The 15,600-nt window shown below is 42.4% G+C and overlaps 1 protein-coding gene across 3 annotated transcripts in view; it reads left to right on the top strand.

The window, feature by feature from the left end:
- The first annotated feature begins 10,149 nt into the window (after window positions 1-10,149).
- Window positions 10,150-15,600, top strand: part of CDS2 (CDP-diacylglycerol synthase 2) — a 63,361-nt gene continuing 57,910 nt past the window's right edge. The window contains exon 1 of one of the 3 annotated variants that reach the window (XM_082744463.1): window positions 10,150-10,523. In XM_082744463.1, coding sequence (XP_082600589.1) covers window positions 10,467-10,523 — 57 coding nt within the window. In that variant the 5' untranslated portion in view covers window positions 10,150-10,466. Of the gene's footprint in view, window positions 10,697-10,863; window positions 10,882-15,600 lie in introns of those variants that run through there. The other 2 variants (XM_082744464.1, XM_082744465.1) reach the window with 2 other exon arrangements.

Here is a 15,600-nt window from a genome sequence, read left to right as displayed (position 1 = left end):
AGGGGTATGAGTGGCTGCCTTCAGCTCAGGTCATGATCTCAGGGTCCTAGGATGGAGTCTAGCATCCGCTCCCAGCTCCCTCTGCGTCTCACTTGTGCTCTCTCTGCCTCTCACTTGTGCTCTCTCTGTCACATAAATAAAAATTGTTACAGGTTGGATATCTTTTATATATATATATATATATTTTTTAAAGATTTATTTATTTATTTGACAGACAGAGGTCACAAGTAGGCAGAGAAGCAGGCAGAGAGAGAGGAGGAAGCGGGCTCTCCGCTGAGCAGAGAGCCCGATGCGGGGCTCGATCCCAAGACCCCGGGATCATGACCTGAGCCGAAGGCAGAGGCTTTAACCCACTGAGCCACCCAGGCGCCCCATAAATATATATATTTTTAAAGATTTTTTATTTATTTATTCAACAGACAGAGATCACAAGTAGGCAGAGAAGCAGGCAGAGAGAGAGGAGGAAGCAGGTTCCCTGCTGAACAGAGAGCCCAATGTGGGGCTTGATCCCAGGACCCTGGGATCATGACCTGAGCTGAAGGCAGAGGCTTTAACCCACTGAGCCACCCAGGTGCCCCCTTTCATTCATATATATATATATATATATATATATATTTTTTTTTTTTTTAGATTCTTGACCATTGTATATTTTTATCTTTTCCCTTAAACTCTTTTACCTATTGATTGCAAGGAGCACTTTATATATTAAGCATTTCTCTATTACATTTATTCCCCCACCCCATTTTGCTATTTTTCCTTTACTTTGGTTATAGCATTTCCCTTTAATTGTGTTTGCTATATTATCTTGGTCTGTAGAATTAGTTTTTCTACGGTGTATCTCCATATAGATTTAGTTTTATTTATTCTATCCAGAGAGTTTAGTTTCCCAAATCAGAAGATTTATGTATTGTATCAAGTCTAGAATATTCTCAATTATTAGTTTCAAATATTACCTTTCCCTACTCTAGTCTCTCCCTCTGGCAATTCAAATGGATGAATGTATTTAACTGAAAGTAAGATAACTTTACTGTAAGATACACCATTGTTTTATGTAGCACAAGAAAAGAAAGGTTGAACCATCACACAATGCTATATCATTTAGAATTTCTACTTTTTTTTTAAGATTTTATTTATTTATTTGAGAGAGGTGAGAGAGAGACAGAGCACGTGCACAAGTGGATAAAGGGCAGAGGGAGAAACAGACTCCCTGTGGAGCAGGGAGCCGGATATGGGGCTTGATACTGGAACTCCAGGATCATGACCTGAGCTGAAGAAGGAGGCTTAACCAACTGAACGACCCAGATGCCCCTAGAATTTCCACTTTGTAATTATTGAAAGAACTTTTAGATTAGGGCCCCTGGGTGGCTCAGTGGGTTAAAGCCTCTGCCTTCAGCTCAGGTCATGATCCCTGGGTCTGGGATCGATTCCTGCATCAGGCTCTGTGCTCGAGCCTGCTTCTTCCTCTCTCTCTGCCTGCCTCTCTGCCTACTTGTGATCTCTGTCAAATAAACAAAATCTTTAAAAAAAAAAAAAAAAGAACTTTTAGATCATTTAAAATATTTGTATCATATATTATTCTTCTGCATACAAAAGCATATAATCAAGATGAATTAAGGTATTCTTAATATTTCTCCACATTCAGTCTTTCACAGTTGCTGATACTGCTGTTTCCATATGCTAGCATACCCTTATCACAGGTGTTGATGCAGCATTCTCAAAAGTGCTACACTCTTGTCCCTGGAATCTTTTCCAAGTCTGTGCCACCCATTTGTAAATTTAAAAAATATATATTTTTTAAGTTTTTAAAGTCAATTTAAACAAAACAAGAAAGCAGTACACCTATTTCTCCCACTCCCACCCCTCACCCCTGGTAACCACCTATCTGTTCTCAAGTTTTTTTGTTTTTGTTTCATTTAGAGGCCCCACACAAAGATCTTGTGCTATTTGTCTTTCTCTGTGTGATTTACTCATTTAGGGTAATGCCCTCAAGATGCAGCCATATTGTTGCAAATGGCAAAATTCCATCCTTTTTTGTGGATAAATAATATTCTGGTGTATATGTGTGTGTATTACATTTCTGTATCCATTAATTCATCAGTGGATACTTAAGGTTGTCTATACCTTGACTAGTGTAAACAAAGCTGCAGTGAATGTGCGGATATATATCTATATTTATATATAGATATATATATATCTTTTCAAGTTAGTGTTTTCATTTTCTTTGGATTAATATCCAGAAGTAGAACTGCTGGATTACTTGGTAGTTCTATTTTTAATATTTTGAGAAACTTCCATGGTTTTACATTGTTGTTATACCCATTTACAGTCCCACCAATAGCGCACAAGTGTTCCCTTTATTCATTTCCTTGCCAACACTTGTTTTTTTTCTTTTTTTGATAGTAGGTGTGAGATGATATTTCATTGTGGTTTGATTTGCATCTCCCTGATGGTTAATGATGTTGAGCATATTTTTATATGCCTGTTGGCCATCTGCGTGTCTTCTTTGGAAAAATGTCTATTCAAACTTTTTGCCCAATTTTAAAATTGAATTGTTTGATTTTGTTATTGTGTAAGATTAGCCCCTTATCCTTTACATGCTTTGCATTTATTTCCTCCCACTCAGTAGGTTGCCTTTTAATTTTGTTGATGGTTTCCCATTGGTAAATTTTGATGCGGGTACTTTCTTGCCTTATGTATGATCAACTATCCTTTGCATACATTTTAATATCAAAACATAATAGGTTTATCCATTAGTGAGTATTTTCCTTTCTTAGTTCTCTTAGAGTCTTCATTCGTTTGCAAAAATGTGGAATTTGTTCACTCCAGAGAGGAACATTTGCTTCACTAACAACAAATGTACACTCGGCTACTCTGTTTCTTTACTTTTTGCTTACATAATTACATTTTGGTCTAATGCCAGATCTAAGTGTAATTACTTTTTTTTTTTAAGATTTTATTTATTTATTTATTTGACAGAGATCATAAGTAGACAGAGAGGCAGGCAGAGAGAGAGAGAGAGAGAGAGAAGCAGGCCCCCTGCTGAGCAGAGAGGCCCATGCGGGACTCGATTCCAGGACCCCGAGATCATGACCTGAGCCAAAGGCAGCGGCTTAACCCACTGAGCCACCCAGGTGCCCTAAGTATAATTACTTTGAAGGCCATTTTAAATGGCAATTAAACTCCACCAATGTGGCACCCAATCAGTTGAAATAAGGGAATATGAATGGCAATGACCTGTCAGAGAAGGCCTTCCAAGGTAGTAGAATTTTATCAGAAAAGCTAGCTGTTTGGAGAGTGGAAGAAAGCCTGAAAAGAATAGTATGTTGAAAAATGATGCCAGATGTTCCAGTAATAGTTTGTTTTACAATTCAAAGATTTTTTTTAGCAGATGTTCTGGTAGTGGTTTGTTTTACAATTCGAAGATTTTTTTTTTTTTTTTTTTAAGAATTTATTTACTGGGGCGCCTGGGTGGCTCAGTGGGTTAAGCCACTGCCTTCGGCTCAGGTCATGATCTCGGAGTCCTGGGATCGAGTCCCGCATCGGGCTCTCTGCTCGGAAGGGAGCCTGCTTCCTCCTCTCTCTCTCTGTCTGCCTCTCTGCCTACTTGTGATCTCTGTCAAATAAATAAATAAAATCTTAAAAAAAAAAAAAAGAATTTATTTACTTATTTGACAGACAGAGATTACAAGTAGGCAAGAGAGGCAGGCAGGGAGAGAGAGGAGGAAGCAGGCTCTCTGCGGAGCCGAGAGCCAGATGTGGGGCTCGATCCCAGGACCCTGGGATCATGACCTGAGCCAAAGGCAGAGGCTTTAACCCACTGAGCCACCCAGGCGCCCCTCAAAGATTTTTTAATGGGTACTCTCCCCCAGTTTTATTGAGATATAATTGACTTATAATAATAGAACTCAAAGATGATATGTTTGGGACACATTGATAAAAAGGGAGACTGGTGCAAGGTGATGTTGCAAAGGAAAGCAGGAGTGACAGCTCATAGGACTTTGCAAGTGCAAGGGGAAATTATCAGAAGATCTTTGACATAATCTAATGTCTGTGTGTGTGTGTGTTTTAAGCTTTTACTTATTTGACAGAGAGAGAGATCACAAGTAGGCTGGGGGTGGGTAGGGGAGGGGGAAACAGGCTCCCTGCTGAGCAGAGAGCCTGATGCAGATGCTAGGCTCAATCCCAGGACCCTGAGATCATGATCGGAGCAGAAGGCAGAGGCTTAACCCATTGAACTATCCAGGTGGCCCTCTAATTTGTGTTTTAAGAGGATCACTTTAACATTTGGTAAAGGTATTGTTCCAATCAGTGAGAGAAACAATGTATTAAGTAAACTATCAAACTTGACTAAATGTCTAGGAAATAATAAAGCTATAGACTCTTCCTAACAACTGTTCACCAAAATAAATTCCAGATAGATTAAAGAGTTAAAATTCAAATAAATAAATTCAAAATTCAAGTCAATATTGGCTCAGTCAATAGAGCATGGGACTCTTGACCTTGGGGGTTGATCCCCTTTTTAAAACTAAAATCTTTAAAAAATTTTTTCAAATAAATATAAATCCAATAAGATGTGTAAAAGTCTTTTGGTAAATATGTATGAGATCTTGCTACAGGCTTCTTCTTTTTTTTTTTTTTTTTTTAAGATTTTATTTATTTATTTTACAGAGATTCCAAGTAGGCAGAGAGGCAGGCAGAGAGAAAGGGGAGGAAGCAGGCTTCCTGCTGAGCAGAGAGCCTGATGTGGGGCTCCATCCCAGGACCCTGAGATCATGAAGGCAGAGGCTTAAACTCACTGAGCCACCCAGGCACCCCTTGCTACAGGCTTCTAAACATAAAAGGATAATTCCCATGAAACCAAGGAATGACTACTTAATGACTAAGTTTTAAAATTTCAGTATGGCTAAGAGCATTGTATTGGTTAGTACATTTTATGTTTCCATGACAGAGAATCAGTTCAAAGTGATCAAGAGAAAAGGAGACTTTATGCATCGAAACAAAAGCCAGAAGTAGCTAGCTTGCAGTGTCCAAGGCTCTATCTTAGTAAGTGTATGAACAAAATGGTTAGCCACATTACAAAACAAAGAAGAGTAAATTAAAGGGTGACAGAATTTTAATCTACCAAATTAGTGAAAATTATGTCAATATTAATTGTTAGGAAGAAATCAAGGAATTGGGCACTTTTATGCATTGAAGATTAGAGTATAAATTGCATAATTTCTCTGGTAATAATTTGGTAATGTGTACGAAAGTCTTCAAATTTTATTTATTCATTGACACCCAAATTCAATCTCTAGGGTTTTTTTTTCTAAAGAAATAATCAGAGGTACTTAGCAAGATGAAGCACATTTAAGAATATATCTTATAGAGGGGCATCTGGGTGACTCAGTTGGTTAAGCACCCAACTTTTAATCTTAGCTCAGGTCTTGATCTCTGGGTTGTGAGTTCAAGCCCTGTGTTGGACTCCATACCAAGCCTGGAGTCTATCACATTAAAAAAACAAACAAACAAAAAAAAAACTTCTAGAATTATTAAAAATTCCTCTAAAATTGGACTTAACCTTGAGATCTAACAAATGTCATTCGGTAAGTTATGGTAAATCACAAAATGGAATACCAAACAGCATTTCAAATACCACATTTTAAAAATATTTTATTTATTTATTTGACAGAGATCACAACTAGGCATAAAGGCAGGCAGAGAGAGAGAGGGGGGGGGGAAGTGGGTTCCTGGCTGAGCAGAGAGCCCAATGCAGGGCTTGATCCCAGGACCCTGAGATCGTGACCTGAGCCGAAGGCAGAAGCTTAACCCACTGAGCCACCCAGGCACCCCTCAAATACCATTTTTTTTTTAAAGATTTTATTTTTTTATCAGAGAGAGAGGGCGAGAGAGCAAGCACAGGCAGATAGAATGGCAGGCAGAGGCAGAGGGAGAAGCAGGCTCCCTGCTGAGCAAGGAGCCTGATGCGGGACTCGATCCTAGGATGCTGGGATCATGACCTGAGCCGAAGGCAGCTGCTTAACCAACTGAGCCACCCAGGCGTCCCTCAAATACCATTCTTTTTTTTTTTTTTTTTAAAGATTTTATTTATTTATTTGACAGACAGAGATCACAAGTAGGCAGAGAGGCAGGCAGAGAAAGAGAGGATGAAGCAGGCTCTCCACTGAGCAGAGAGCCCAACGCGGGGCTCGATCCCAGGGCCTGAGATCATGACCTGAGCCAAAGGCAGAGGCTCAACCCACTGAGCCACCCAGGTGCCCCCCTCAAATACCATTCTTAAAGAACATTTAATGATAAAAAGAAAAGTCAGGTTAAGAAATGGTATAAATAGGGGCACCTGGGTGGCTCAGTGGATTAAAACCTCTGCTTTCCGCTTGGGTCATGATCCCAAGGGTCCTGGGATCTAGCCCCACATTGGGATCTCTGCTCAGCAGGGAGCCTGCTTCCTCCTCTCTCTCTGCCTGCCTCTCTGCCTACTTGTGATTTCTGTCTGTCAAATAAATAAATAAAATCTTAAAAAAAAAAAAAGAAATGGTATAAATAGAGACACCTGGGTGGCTCAGTTGGTTAAGCAGCTGCTTTCAGCTCAGGTCATGATCCTAGCGTCCTGCGATCGAGTCCTGCTTCAGGCTCTTTGCTTAGCAGGAAGCCTGCTTCTCCCTCTGCCTCTGCCTGCCACTCTTGTCTGCCTGTGCTCACTCTCTCTGACAAATAAATAAATAAAATCTTAAAAAAAAAATAGAAATGGTATAAATAGTAGCATTCCAATTTTCTAAAATTGTTACATCTGGAAAATAGAATGAAAATTCAGTAATATAAATAACAACAGTAGTTCCCCATGGCTGATAGTACCACTAATGATTTTAATGTTTTCCATTATACATTTATGCATTTTCCACACTTTATCAGACATGTATTATTGATTGGAAAATGTTAATGAATGCTGGGAGAGAAAATGCTGTAAACTATTTTATATAATTTCTGGCAACTTTCTTTATAAGGTGATATTATTGATCAGAGTGAGTCTCAAGTCTAGCTGCCCCTTAGAAACACTTGGGGAGGAGCACCCGGGGGGCTCAGTCAGCTAAGAGTCTGCATTTGGCTCAGGTCATGATCCTAAGGTCCCTTGGTTGGAGCCCGGCATCAGGCTCCCTGCTCAGCAGAGAGCCTGCTTCTCTTTCTCCCTCTGCCCCTCCCCACTGCTCGTGCTCTCTCTCAAATAAATAAAATCTTTATAAAAATAATGGGAACTAATCAAGGAATGTAATGAAAAGAAGTCTCTGTAAACAAGATATGCCATAAGACTGAAAGAAATGAGCCTAGAAGAAAGAGATAATATGAGGAAAAGTAGAGAAAAATCAGAGATAGAGGAGGAAGTATAAGGTAACGTAAGGATCTGGGGCAGCTGGGTGGTTCAGTTAGCCAAGCATCTTCCTTCAGCTCAGGCCATGATCCTGGGATGGAGCCCTCAATTCAGGCTCCCTGCTCCGTGGGGAGCCTGCTTCTCCCTCTGCTGCTCCCGCAGCTTGTCTGTTTTTTTTTTTTTTTTTCTTTCTCAAATAAATAAGAAAAATATTTATTTTAAAAAAGATTTTATTTATTTATTTGTCAGAGAGAGAGAGAGAGAGCGAGTGCACAAGCAGGCTGAGGCAGAGGGAGAAGCAGGCTCCCTGCCAAGCAAGGAGCCCGATGTGGGATTGGGACCCAGGACCCTGGGATCACGACCTAAGCCTAACGCAGCAGCTTAACTGACTGAGCCACCCAGTTGTCCCTAAATAAGTAAAATCTTAAAAAAAAAATAGTAAAGGATCAAAATTTTTCTTTGGGTCGGAGGTAGGGGGAGATTTTTACTTTTCATTTCTTTCTACAGTTTATAAATAGAGAAACCCTAAAGCTTGCCTAAAGACCCATTAGTATGACTTTCCCGGGTCTGAATACTGCTTCCTATTATCTACAGCACTGACTTCAGAAATGTTCTTGGTTTAAGCTCAGCCTGGGAGGGCTGAGGGCAATGGCTGAGAAGTTTGTTCTGGCCAAACTGTAGGTTTATTCAACCTAGTAATCATACTGTTCATTCTGAAACTGATTTATATGTAGTGGTCTACCAGCCTCTTTTATATTAGGCTAGGTTTGAAAGGCAACAGTTGATTTCGAAGGATTGATGCATCTTTAGTTGTGAGCTTCCACAATTACATACCCTAAGGGGTGAGGATTTGGATTCATCTCTTTCTATCTCTATCTCAGAGGATGACCTTGTGGCGTTCTCTGTGTTTACATCCTTCCTACATCTTTTAGATAATAAACCTGGGGTAATTTACTCAAGAGGTGTCTGGTTTTTAGATGAAGAAGTAACCACTGACGTTGGTCAAAATGGTGGTCAGAGTCCTCCAGAGATTAAAAGAGCTTTAAGATTACCATCACTGTGCTGTTTACTTTTGTAAGGTCAAAACAAAAGACAAAATAAAATACAAAAGCAAAGCTTTCTATAAAAAAATTATGGACTGAAAGGAATGGTCTGTCATGTATGTGGAGTCCCACCCGTCCAAAACCCACTAAGTATTTGTGCAATGTTGTTCGTAGGGAACAAAGCACACCAGGAGTTCAGAATTCCTCCACATCTAGTTTACCATCACTGTGAAGCAGTTACAGGAACTTTGGAATATATTTACAGAAATCAAGAAAACAGAATGCTTTTCCCAGAATTCTCGCTACTGTACCCAGAAACCACAGCTAAGGTCAAAACTGGTAACATAAAATTGGAAAATTGCAACTCCTACCTGCGCAGGTTTCTCTCCTTGTTAAATTACAGTATGCTTATGGGAAGGGACCCCATTTCATACTTGTCTTACATTACTCACAAAGCAGAGAATAGGGACCGCTGAAGGCAATGTTTGACAACACAGGTATTAACAACGAATTTAGGAAGCCAGAAGTATGTGCAATGGTTATCACGGGCTTTGGTAACAAACGTATCTGTGTTCTAATTCCTAGTGGGTACTTTGTAGGTATGAGACCTTGGTTAACTAATTTTCCTTTTCCTTAGGATATATATATATATATATATATATATATTTAATGATTTTATTTGAGGGAGAATGAGCAAGAGAACGTGAGAACACGAGTGGAGGGAGGGGCAGAGGGAGAGGGAGAAGTAGACTTCCCAATGAGCAGGGAGTCCACGGGGGGGGGGGGGGGAGGGGAGGTGCTCAATTCTATGGCCCTGGGATCCTTACTTGAGCTGACGGCAGACGCTTAAGCGACCTAGGCCACCCAAATGCCCTTCCTTTAGGAGAATTTTTTTTTTTTAAAGATTTTATTTATTTATCAGAGAGAGAGGGGGGGAGAGAGCGAGCACAGGCAGACAGAATGGCAGGCAGAGGCAGAGGGAGAAGCAGGCTCCCTGCTGAGCAAGGAGCCCGATGTGGGACTCGATCCCAGGACGATGGGATCATGACCTGAGCCGAAGGCAGCTGCTTAACCAACTGAGCCACCCAGGCGTCCCACCTTTGGGAGAATTTTTAAATACATTCAAGTACTAAGTATATTTCAGGTACACAGGGGATGGACTGCAAACGAAGTAGGCAGCATTCCTGTCCAAGAAAAGGTCTTTCAACAGTCCAGAAGTCGGAAATTTGAAAAACCGTGGAAGATCTTATCTGTAAAATAAAAATCATATCTGCTTCCCGGCAGCTTCAATGAGATAAAGCGATTGCTTAGTTCAGTGGCTAGCATAATTAACCATAAGTACTAGAGACAGCTTGGCAAAGCAAAGCCGACTGAAGTTTGGGTTTCACTTCCTTATCACGTGGGCGTCTTCTCTTACAGTGGGGGCTCCTTGGGCTTTTCCACTTCAGGGCCTAACAAGTGTCTACCTGTATGCGTGAGGGACGAGCCCTGGCCTCGGAGAACGCGAAGCCTAGAGCAAACACCATCCTCCAGGCTGCAGCTTGAAGGATGCCGATTCTCGACTCCGCTACTCATTTTGCCTCTGGGAATCAGGGCGCCAGCGCCCGCCTTCCGCGGTCAGGTCGGAGCTCCCATTGGCTAGTCTCCTTAGGAAACACATGCCTTTTCCCGCCTCCTCTCGCAGCTAGCCCAATGCACGCTTCTCCGTTCCACTCCTCCCCGCCCCCAGAACTCCGCCTCCCTGATGCATTCGCGCCATTCGTGGATCTCTGCGGCCGTGATGGCGGCGGTGCGCGTGCGCGCTCGCTCCGGAGGCCCTCCTCCCTAGCGGAGTGAGCGGGCCGGTGCCGGAGCAGGCTGTGTTCCGCCCGGGTGAAAGGGCGGCGGCGGCGCTGGGCGGGGCAGAGTTCCACGGCCAGCGGCCCGGCTGTGGTGGGTCCTGAGAGCTTCTCAGGCGGGGCGGGGCCGGCCGAGCGGAGTCCGCGCGCGCCCGCACTGAGCTGCCCGCTCCGGCGGCTGCGCTGCTCGCCTGCCGCGACGTCGCGCCGGGGTCTCCAACCATGACCGAGCTGAGGCAGAGGGCGGCCCGCGAGCCGGACGCGGCGTCCGAGGACAAGGTAGCGGCGGCGTCGGTGTTGGCGCGGCCGGGCAGCGGCGCCCCCCGGAGGTCCGCGGGGCTGCGCGCAGAGGGGTCGTCTCGCTCTCTGACCCTTTTGTCGCGGCCGACGGCGGCCCCGGGCAGCACCGGGGTCTTTGGGTGAGGGGCTTGGCGGAGCGCGTGAAGGGGGAGGTAGGTCGGAACCCCGGCTCCGGGGACTGGTTGGGGATGGCATCTCCGGGGCGCAGGAAGGAGCGCGCGGGAGGTTGCGCGGGGCCACCTGCCTCGCAGCGTTGGTTGGGGTCGCGTTCTAGTCCCCCACCTCCGCGAGGCCTTCCTGGTGTGGAGACATCGGGACCACCGCAAAGCCTTCTTTGGTAGGAGACTCATCTGAGCCGGTCTAAGGCTTTCTGCTTCCCTTTACAATGTTATTTGGGCGAGGAGGCGGCTATCAGGACAAGGCCATGGGATTTGCCTCTTAGATTTCATTTCTTTCTTGAAAGTGAGATCTATTGGCTTTAAATTAAGCCGAGAGGTCTCTTGACTCACGTCGTCAGCAGGTCTTGGAAGGTATACTCCCTGCGTAGGTTTCCTGCTTCAAGTGTGGGCATTGATGGGGTAGAGCAGGAGGGTAAAAAAGAGGCCATCTTGGCGGGGACGCAGCTGGTTGGGGGGTGAGGGATGAGGGGAGTAGACAGAGACCTTTCACAGAAGTCAAAGATTTGTGTGGGGGAGTTGAGGAAGGTGAGAGTGGTTGGTTCTGTGGACGTTGAATGACAGCGTAAGGGTTGAGACTTGGTAATAGTTCGAGCTTCAGGAGCATTGTATTTGGTGGCAGTGATGTGGGGAATGGACCGACGGAGCCTGGGTCAGAATGGAAGACCCTAATTAACTTGGGGGTTGCCAGTGGGTGTCCTGCACATGTTCTCTTTGGTTCACATGCTATTTTATTTTATTTTATTTTTTAAAAGATTTTATTTATTTGACAGAGAGAGTTCACAGTAGACAGATAGGCAGGCAGAGAGAGAGAGAGAGAAGCAGGCTCCCTGCTGAGCAGAGATCCCGATGCGGGACTCGATCCCAGGGTCCTGTGATCATGACCTGAGCCGAAGGCAGCGGCTTAACCCACTGAGCCACCCAGGCGCCCTCACATGCTATTTTAAAGACCAGAAGGTTTCTCCTAACAGTGTGAATTTCAGGCCTATGTGAATAATTGGGAGATCTGCCATCATAGTCTGACCTGGTTAACATGGGGCTGGATCTGAGGAACAGCTGTTGCCACCAATCCCTGTTGTCCTACACCAGGACTACCCCAGACCTACAGCACCCACTTATGTATGTAGCTTGCAGATTTTGATAACTAGAGGAAAGGGACGTTGGGAAAAACACCAGGAAGGAAGAAAGCACAAACTTTGGGGATAGGGTGTCAACAGAGCAGTTATACTAGGATGCATGTTTGGGGTGAAAGATAATAGGGTGTTGAACAAACTTTTTGTTACTGCTGTTGACAGTAGATCATTCAAGGGGCACTCTTCATATTAATTTTTAGAATACATTTTGGAGAAAATTTAGGGCTTCAGCCCAAGTTTAGGGGTCAGTTTCAGAGAAACGGTACTTTGAAATCTCTTATCTTCCCATTAAATATTCTGGTTGGGTCTGAAAGAACTCTTCCCTATCCTGCATATATTGGTTGATGAATCTTTAGATGTTTAGAGGTTGGGTAACTCTATTTAAGATTTAATGTTAATGGGACTTTGTGGCCTAAAAGCTATGAAGACAGGGAGACAAAAGAAGGTAAAATAGCCAGGGGGCTATAAAAAAGCCATTTGTAATAGACATACTTACTGGTGAAAACACTCCCCTCCATGGATTGTGAGGTGAAAGTTTTTACCTTTCCCACTCCTTGGATCCATCTCCCAGATAAAAAGTTGCAGTTGAGTCTTAATAATTTTCTCATTCCATGTTTTAGGTAGGGAGAACTTGAGGAGCTGTCCAGCTAAAGGTACCTTAAATTTTTACAACTGCCCTTGAACTGCTTGTACAATGACAGAATGCCTGGGGTTGTGAGCTCCACTAAGTGCTTGTTCCCTAAAACACAGCAGCTATGCATTCAGTTAAAAACCTGATTGATGTAGTCCATTAGCCCAGAACAAGGTACTCAGCTCCTCCCCTGCCCTGTTATTCAGTATTTCTGAACTACCAAGTATGGTATTTTTAATAATAAAGATACATTTTAAGAACTGTGAAATGCTTTATGTACCTTTAATGAATGTATAGAATCTTTAAAAATACTCTATTTCATAGTTTGAAAAACCAATTTCCACGATTCTGGCTTTGCTGATATTCTTATGTTAAAACTTAAGAAAATTAGAATAAAACAAGACTGTTTCTTTAAAGAAATGAATTGTGAAATGAGAATTTTCTTATTTCATAGTAGAAGAATTCAGAAAATAATACCAGGTCAGTTCATTAAAAGAACTGGAACAAATTTGAAAGAGTCTTTAAAATGTTCCATTTGCTTAATGGTCGTGGCAAAATTGTTTTGTAAATAAGCAGGCAACCATTAGTTTCAAAATAATGTGGAGAATGTGTTTATTAGAAGTCAGAGGTATTTTGTTATATTTAGCATCCTAGAATGGAATTCTCAAAGCCAACTGCTAATAAAGGAAATGTTTTCCTCTGAGAACCGTGCTTATAATTTTAAAGTCCCAAAGCACAGTATTGTTGCCAAATTTAAGAAACTTGGAATTTAAGCTTTGAGAATGATCCTCTTTCCGCCCAACCGTGTTTTTCCAATGGAGGTTAGGAAAGAAAAGGATGAAACATGGGCCAAAAGATTGGCATCTTAAAATTTATGTTTGGGTTCGCATTACAGGAGACTTTGTTTTAGAGGTTATAGTGAAGGCTCTGCTGTATTTAGGTGCTGGGGTGCTACTTAAATTAGAGGTTTACTTGTTTCAAGGCTTCCTTTGTAGATGGATGAAGGCAGCATGGGGAGGAAATAGTGACATCATTTAGAAAGGGGAGTTTAAAGTTTAAATGAAGACACTGGTTAGGGGCAGGGACGGTGCCACTTACTAACTGTGTAACTTTGAGCAAGGCACTTATAAAAGCCTCTTTGTCCATCCCTAAAATGGAGGTGATAAAGTAGCATGTGTTTCAGAGGATATTCCTATGGATTAAATGAATATGTGTGTTTCAGAGGTAGGGCAGGAATTGTCACATTGTGATTGTCTATTAGCTAAAGTTGTTTCTGGCTGAAATATAGTGTTATAGAAAAAAATAATATTCACCTTCCACTCTTGTTAGATGATTAAAACATCAAGTTATGAGTGTTTGGAGTAGTTTTTCGCTGTTCATCACTTTTTAAGGAAGGTGTTATAGACAGGGCTTGGCCTTCTATGACCTGTGTTTTCAATTCATTTTCTTGCTGAATTTTTCAATGCTCAGAATTAGTTTAGTTATAGAAGCAACATTGCTGTATGCAGTTATCTTCCCTTCCCTTCACTAGCTATAATGTGTTTGAGGACAATTGTGTTTTTGTGATTTTAAGAATGAATTACTGAAATAATGAAATCTTATTTTAAAAGCTGTGAAACTACAGATGTAGGAGAAATGCTCTATTTCAACTTCTTTTTTTATTGAGAAATACTTCAGGTATTGAAAAATCAGTAAACCTTGACCATGGTTCTTTTTAAAATTCTAAAAATTTTATTTATTTATTTATTTTTAAAAAGATTTTATTTATTTATTTGACAGACAAATCACAAGCAGGCAGAGAGGCAGGCAGAGAGAGAGGAAGTGAAGCAGGCTCCCTGCTGAGTAGAGAGCCCGTTATGGGACTGGATCCCAGGACCCTGGGATCATGACCTGAGCTGAGCCTAAGGCAGAGGCTTTAACCCACTGAGCCACCCAGGTGCCCTAGTTTATTTATTTTTAAGAGAACACGTGCACAAGCTACCACTGAGCAGGGTGTCTGATGCCGGACTAGATCCCAGGACATTGGGATCATGACCTGAGCCAAAGGCAGATGCTTAACCTACTGAGCCACCCAGATGCCCTTGACTATGGTTCTTTTTTTTTTTTCTTTAAAGATTTTATTTATTTATTTGACACAGAGAGAGAGATCACAAGTAGGCAGAGAGGCAGGCAGAGAGAGAGGGAGCCTGCTGAACAGAGAGAGCCTGATGTGGAGCTCAATCCCAGATCATGACCTGAGCCGAAGGCAGAGGCTGTAACCCACTGAGCCACCCAGGTGCCCCAATGACTGTGGTTCTTTTTTTTTTTTTTTTTTTTAAAGATTTTATTTATTTATTTGACAGAGAGAGATCACAAGTAGGCAGAGAGGCAGGCAGAGAGAGAGAGGAGGAAGCAGGCTCCCTGCTGAGCAGAGAGCCCGATGCGGGACTCGATCCCAGGACCCTGAGATCATGACCTGAGCCGAAGGCAGCGGCTTAATCCACTGAGCCACCCAGGCGCCCATGACTGTGGTTCTTAAACAGGAAGAGAAGGTACAAGATTTGTCACATAACCCACCATTAAAAATTTTTTTTTTAAAGATTTTATTTATTTATTTGACAGAGAGAGAGAGATCACAAGTAGGCAGAGTCAGGCAGAGAGAGAGGGGGGAGCAGGCTCCCTGCCGAGCAGAGAACCTGACACAGGGCTCAACCCCAGGACCCTGAGATCATGACCTGAGCCGAAGGCAGCGGCTTAATCCACTGGGTCACCCAGGCGCTCCTTAAATTTCTTATTTATGTTGATCCAAGTGTGTAAGTTTAAAAACTCAATTAGCTCCCATTTTGTGACTACTTAAAATTCTTTTTTCTTAATTAGTTTTTTTTTTTAAAGCTAATTTTGGGGGTGCCTGGCTGGCTCAGTTGGTAGAGCATGCAACTCTTGATCTCAGGATTCCAAGTTTGAACCCCACGTTGGGTGTAGAGATTACTTAAAAATAAAATCTTTTTTAAAAAAGCTGATTTTGTTTGTTTTGTGTTTGGACACATTTGTGATATTTCATTAGAAGAATTTATATCTTTTTTTTTTAAGATTTTATTTATTTATTTGACAGATCACAAGTTGGCAGAGAGGCAGGC

The sequence above is a fragment of the Mustela nivalis genome (genome assembly GCF_964662115.1).
Source record: "Mustela nivalis genome assembly, chromosome: 8".
NCBI lineage: Eukaryota > Metazoa > Chordata > Mammalia > Carnivora > Mustelidae > Mustela > Mustela nivalis.
This window is presented reverse-complemented; position numbering and strand designations above follow the sequence as displayed.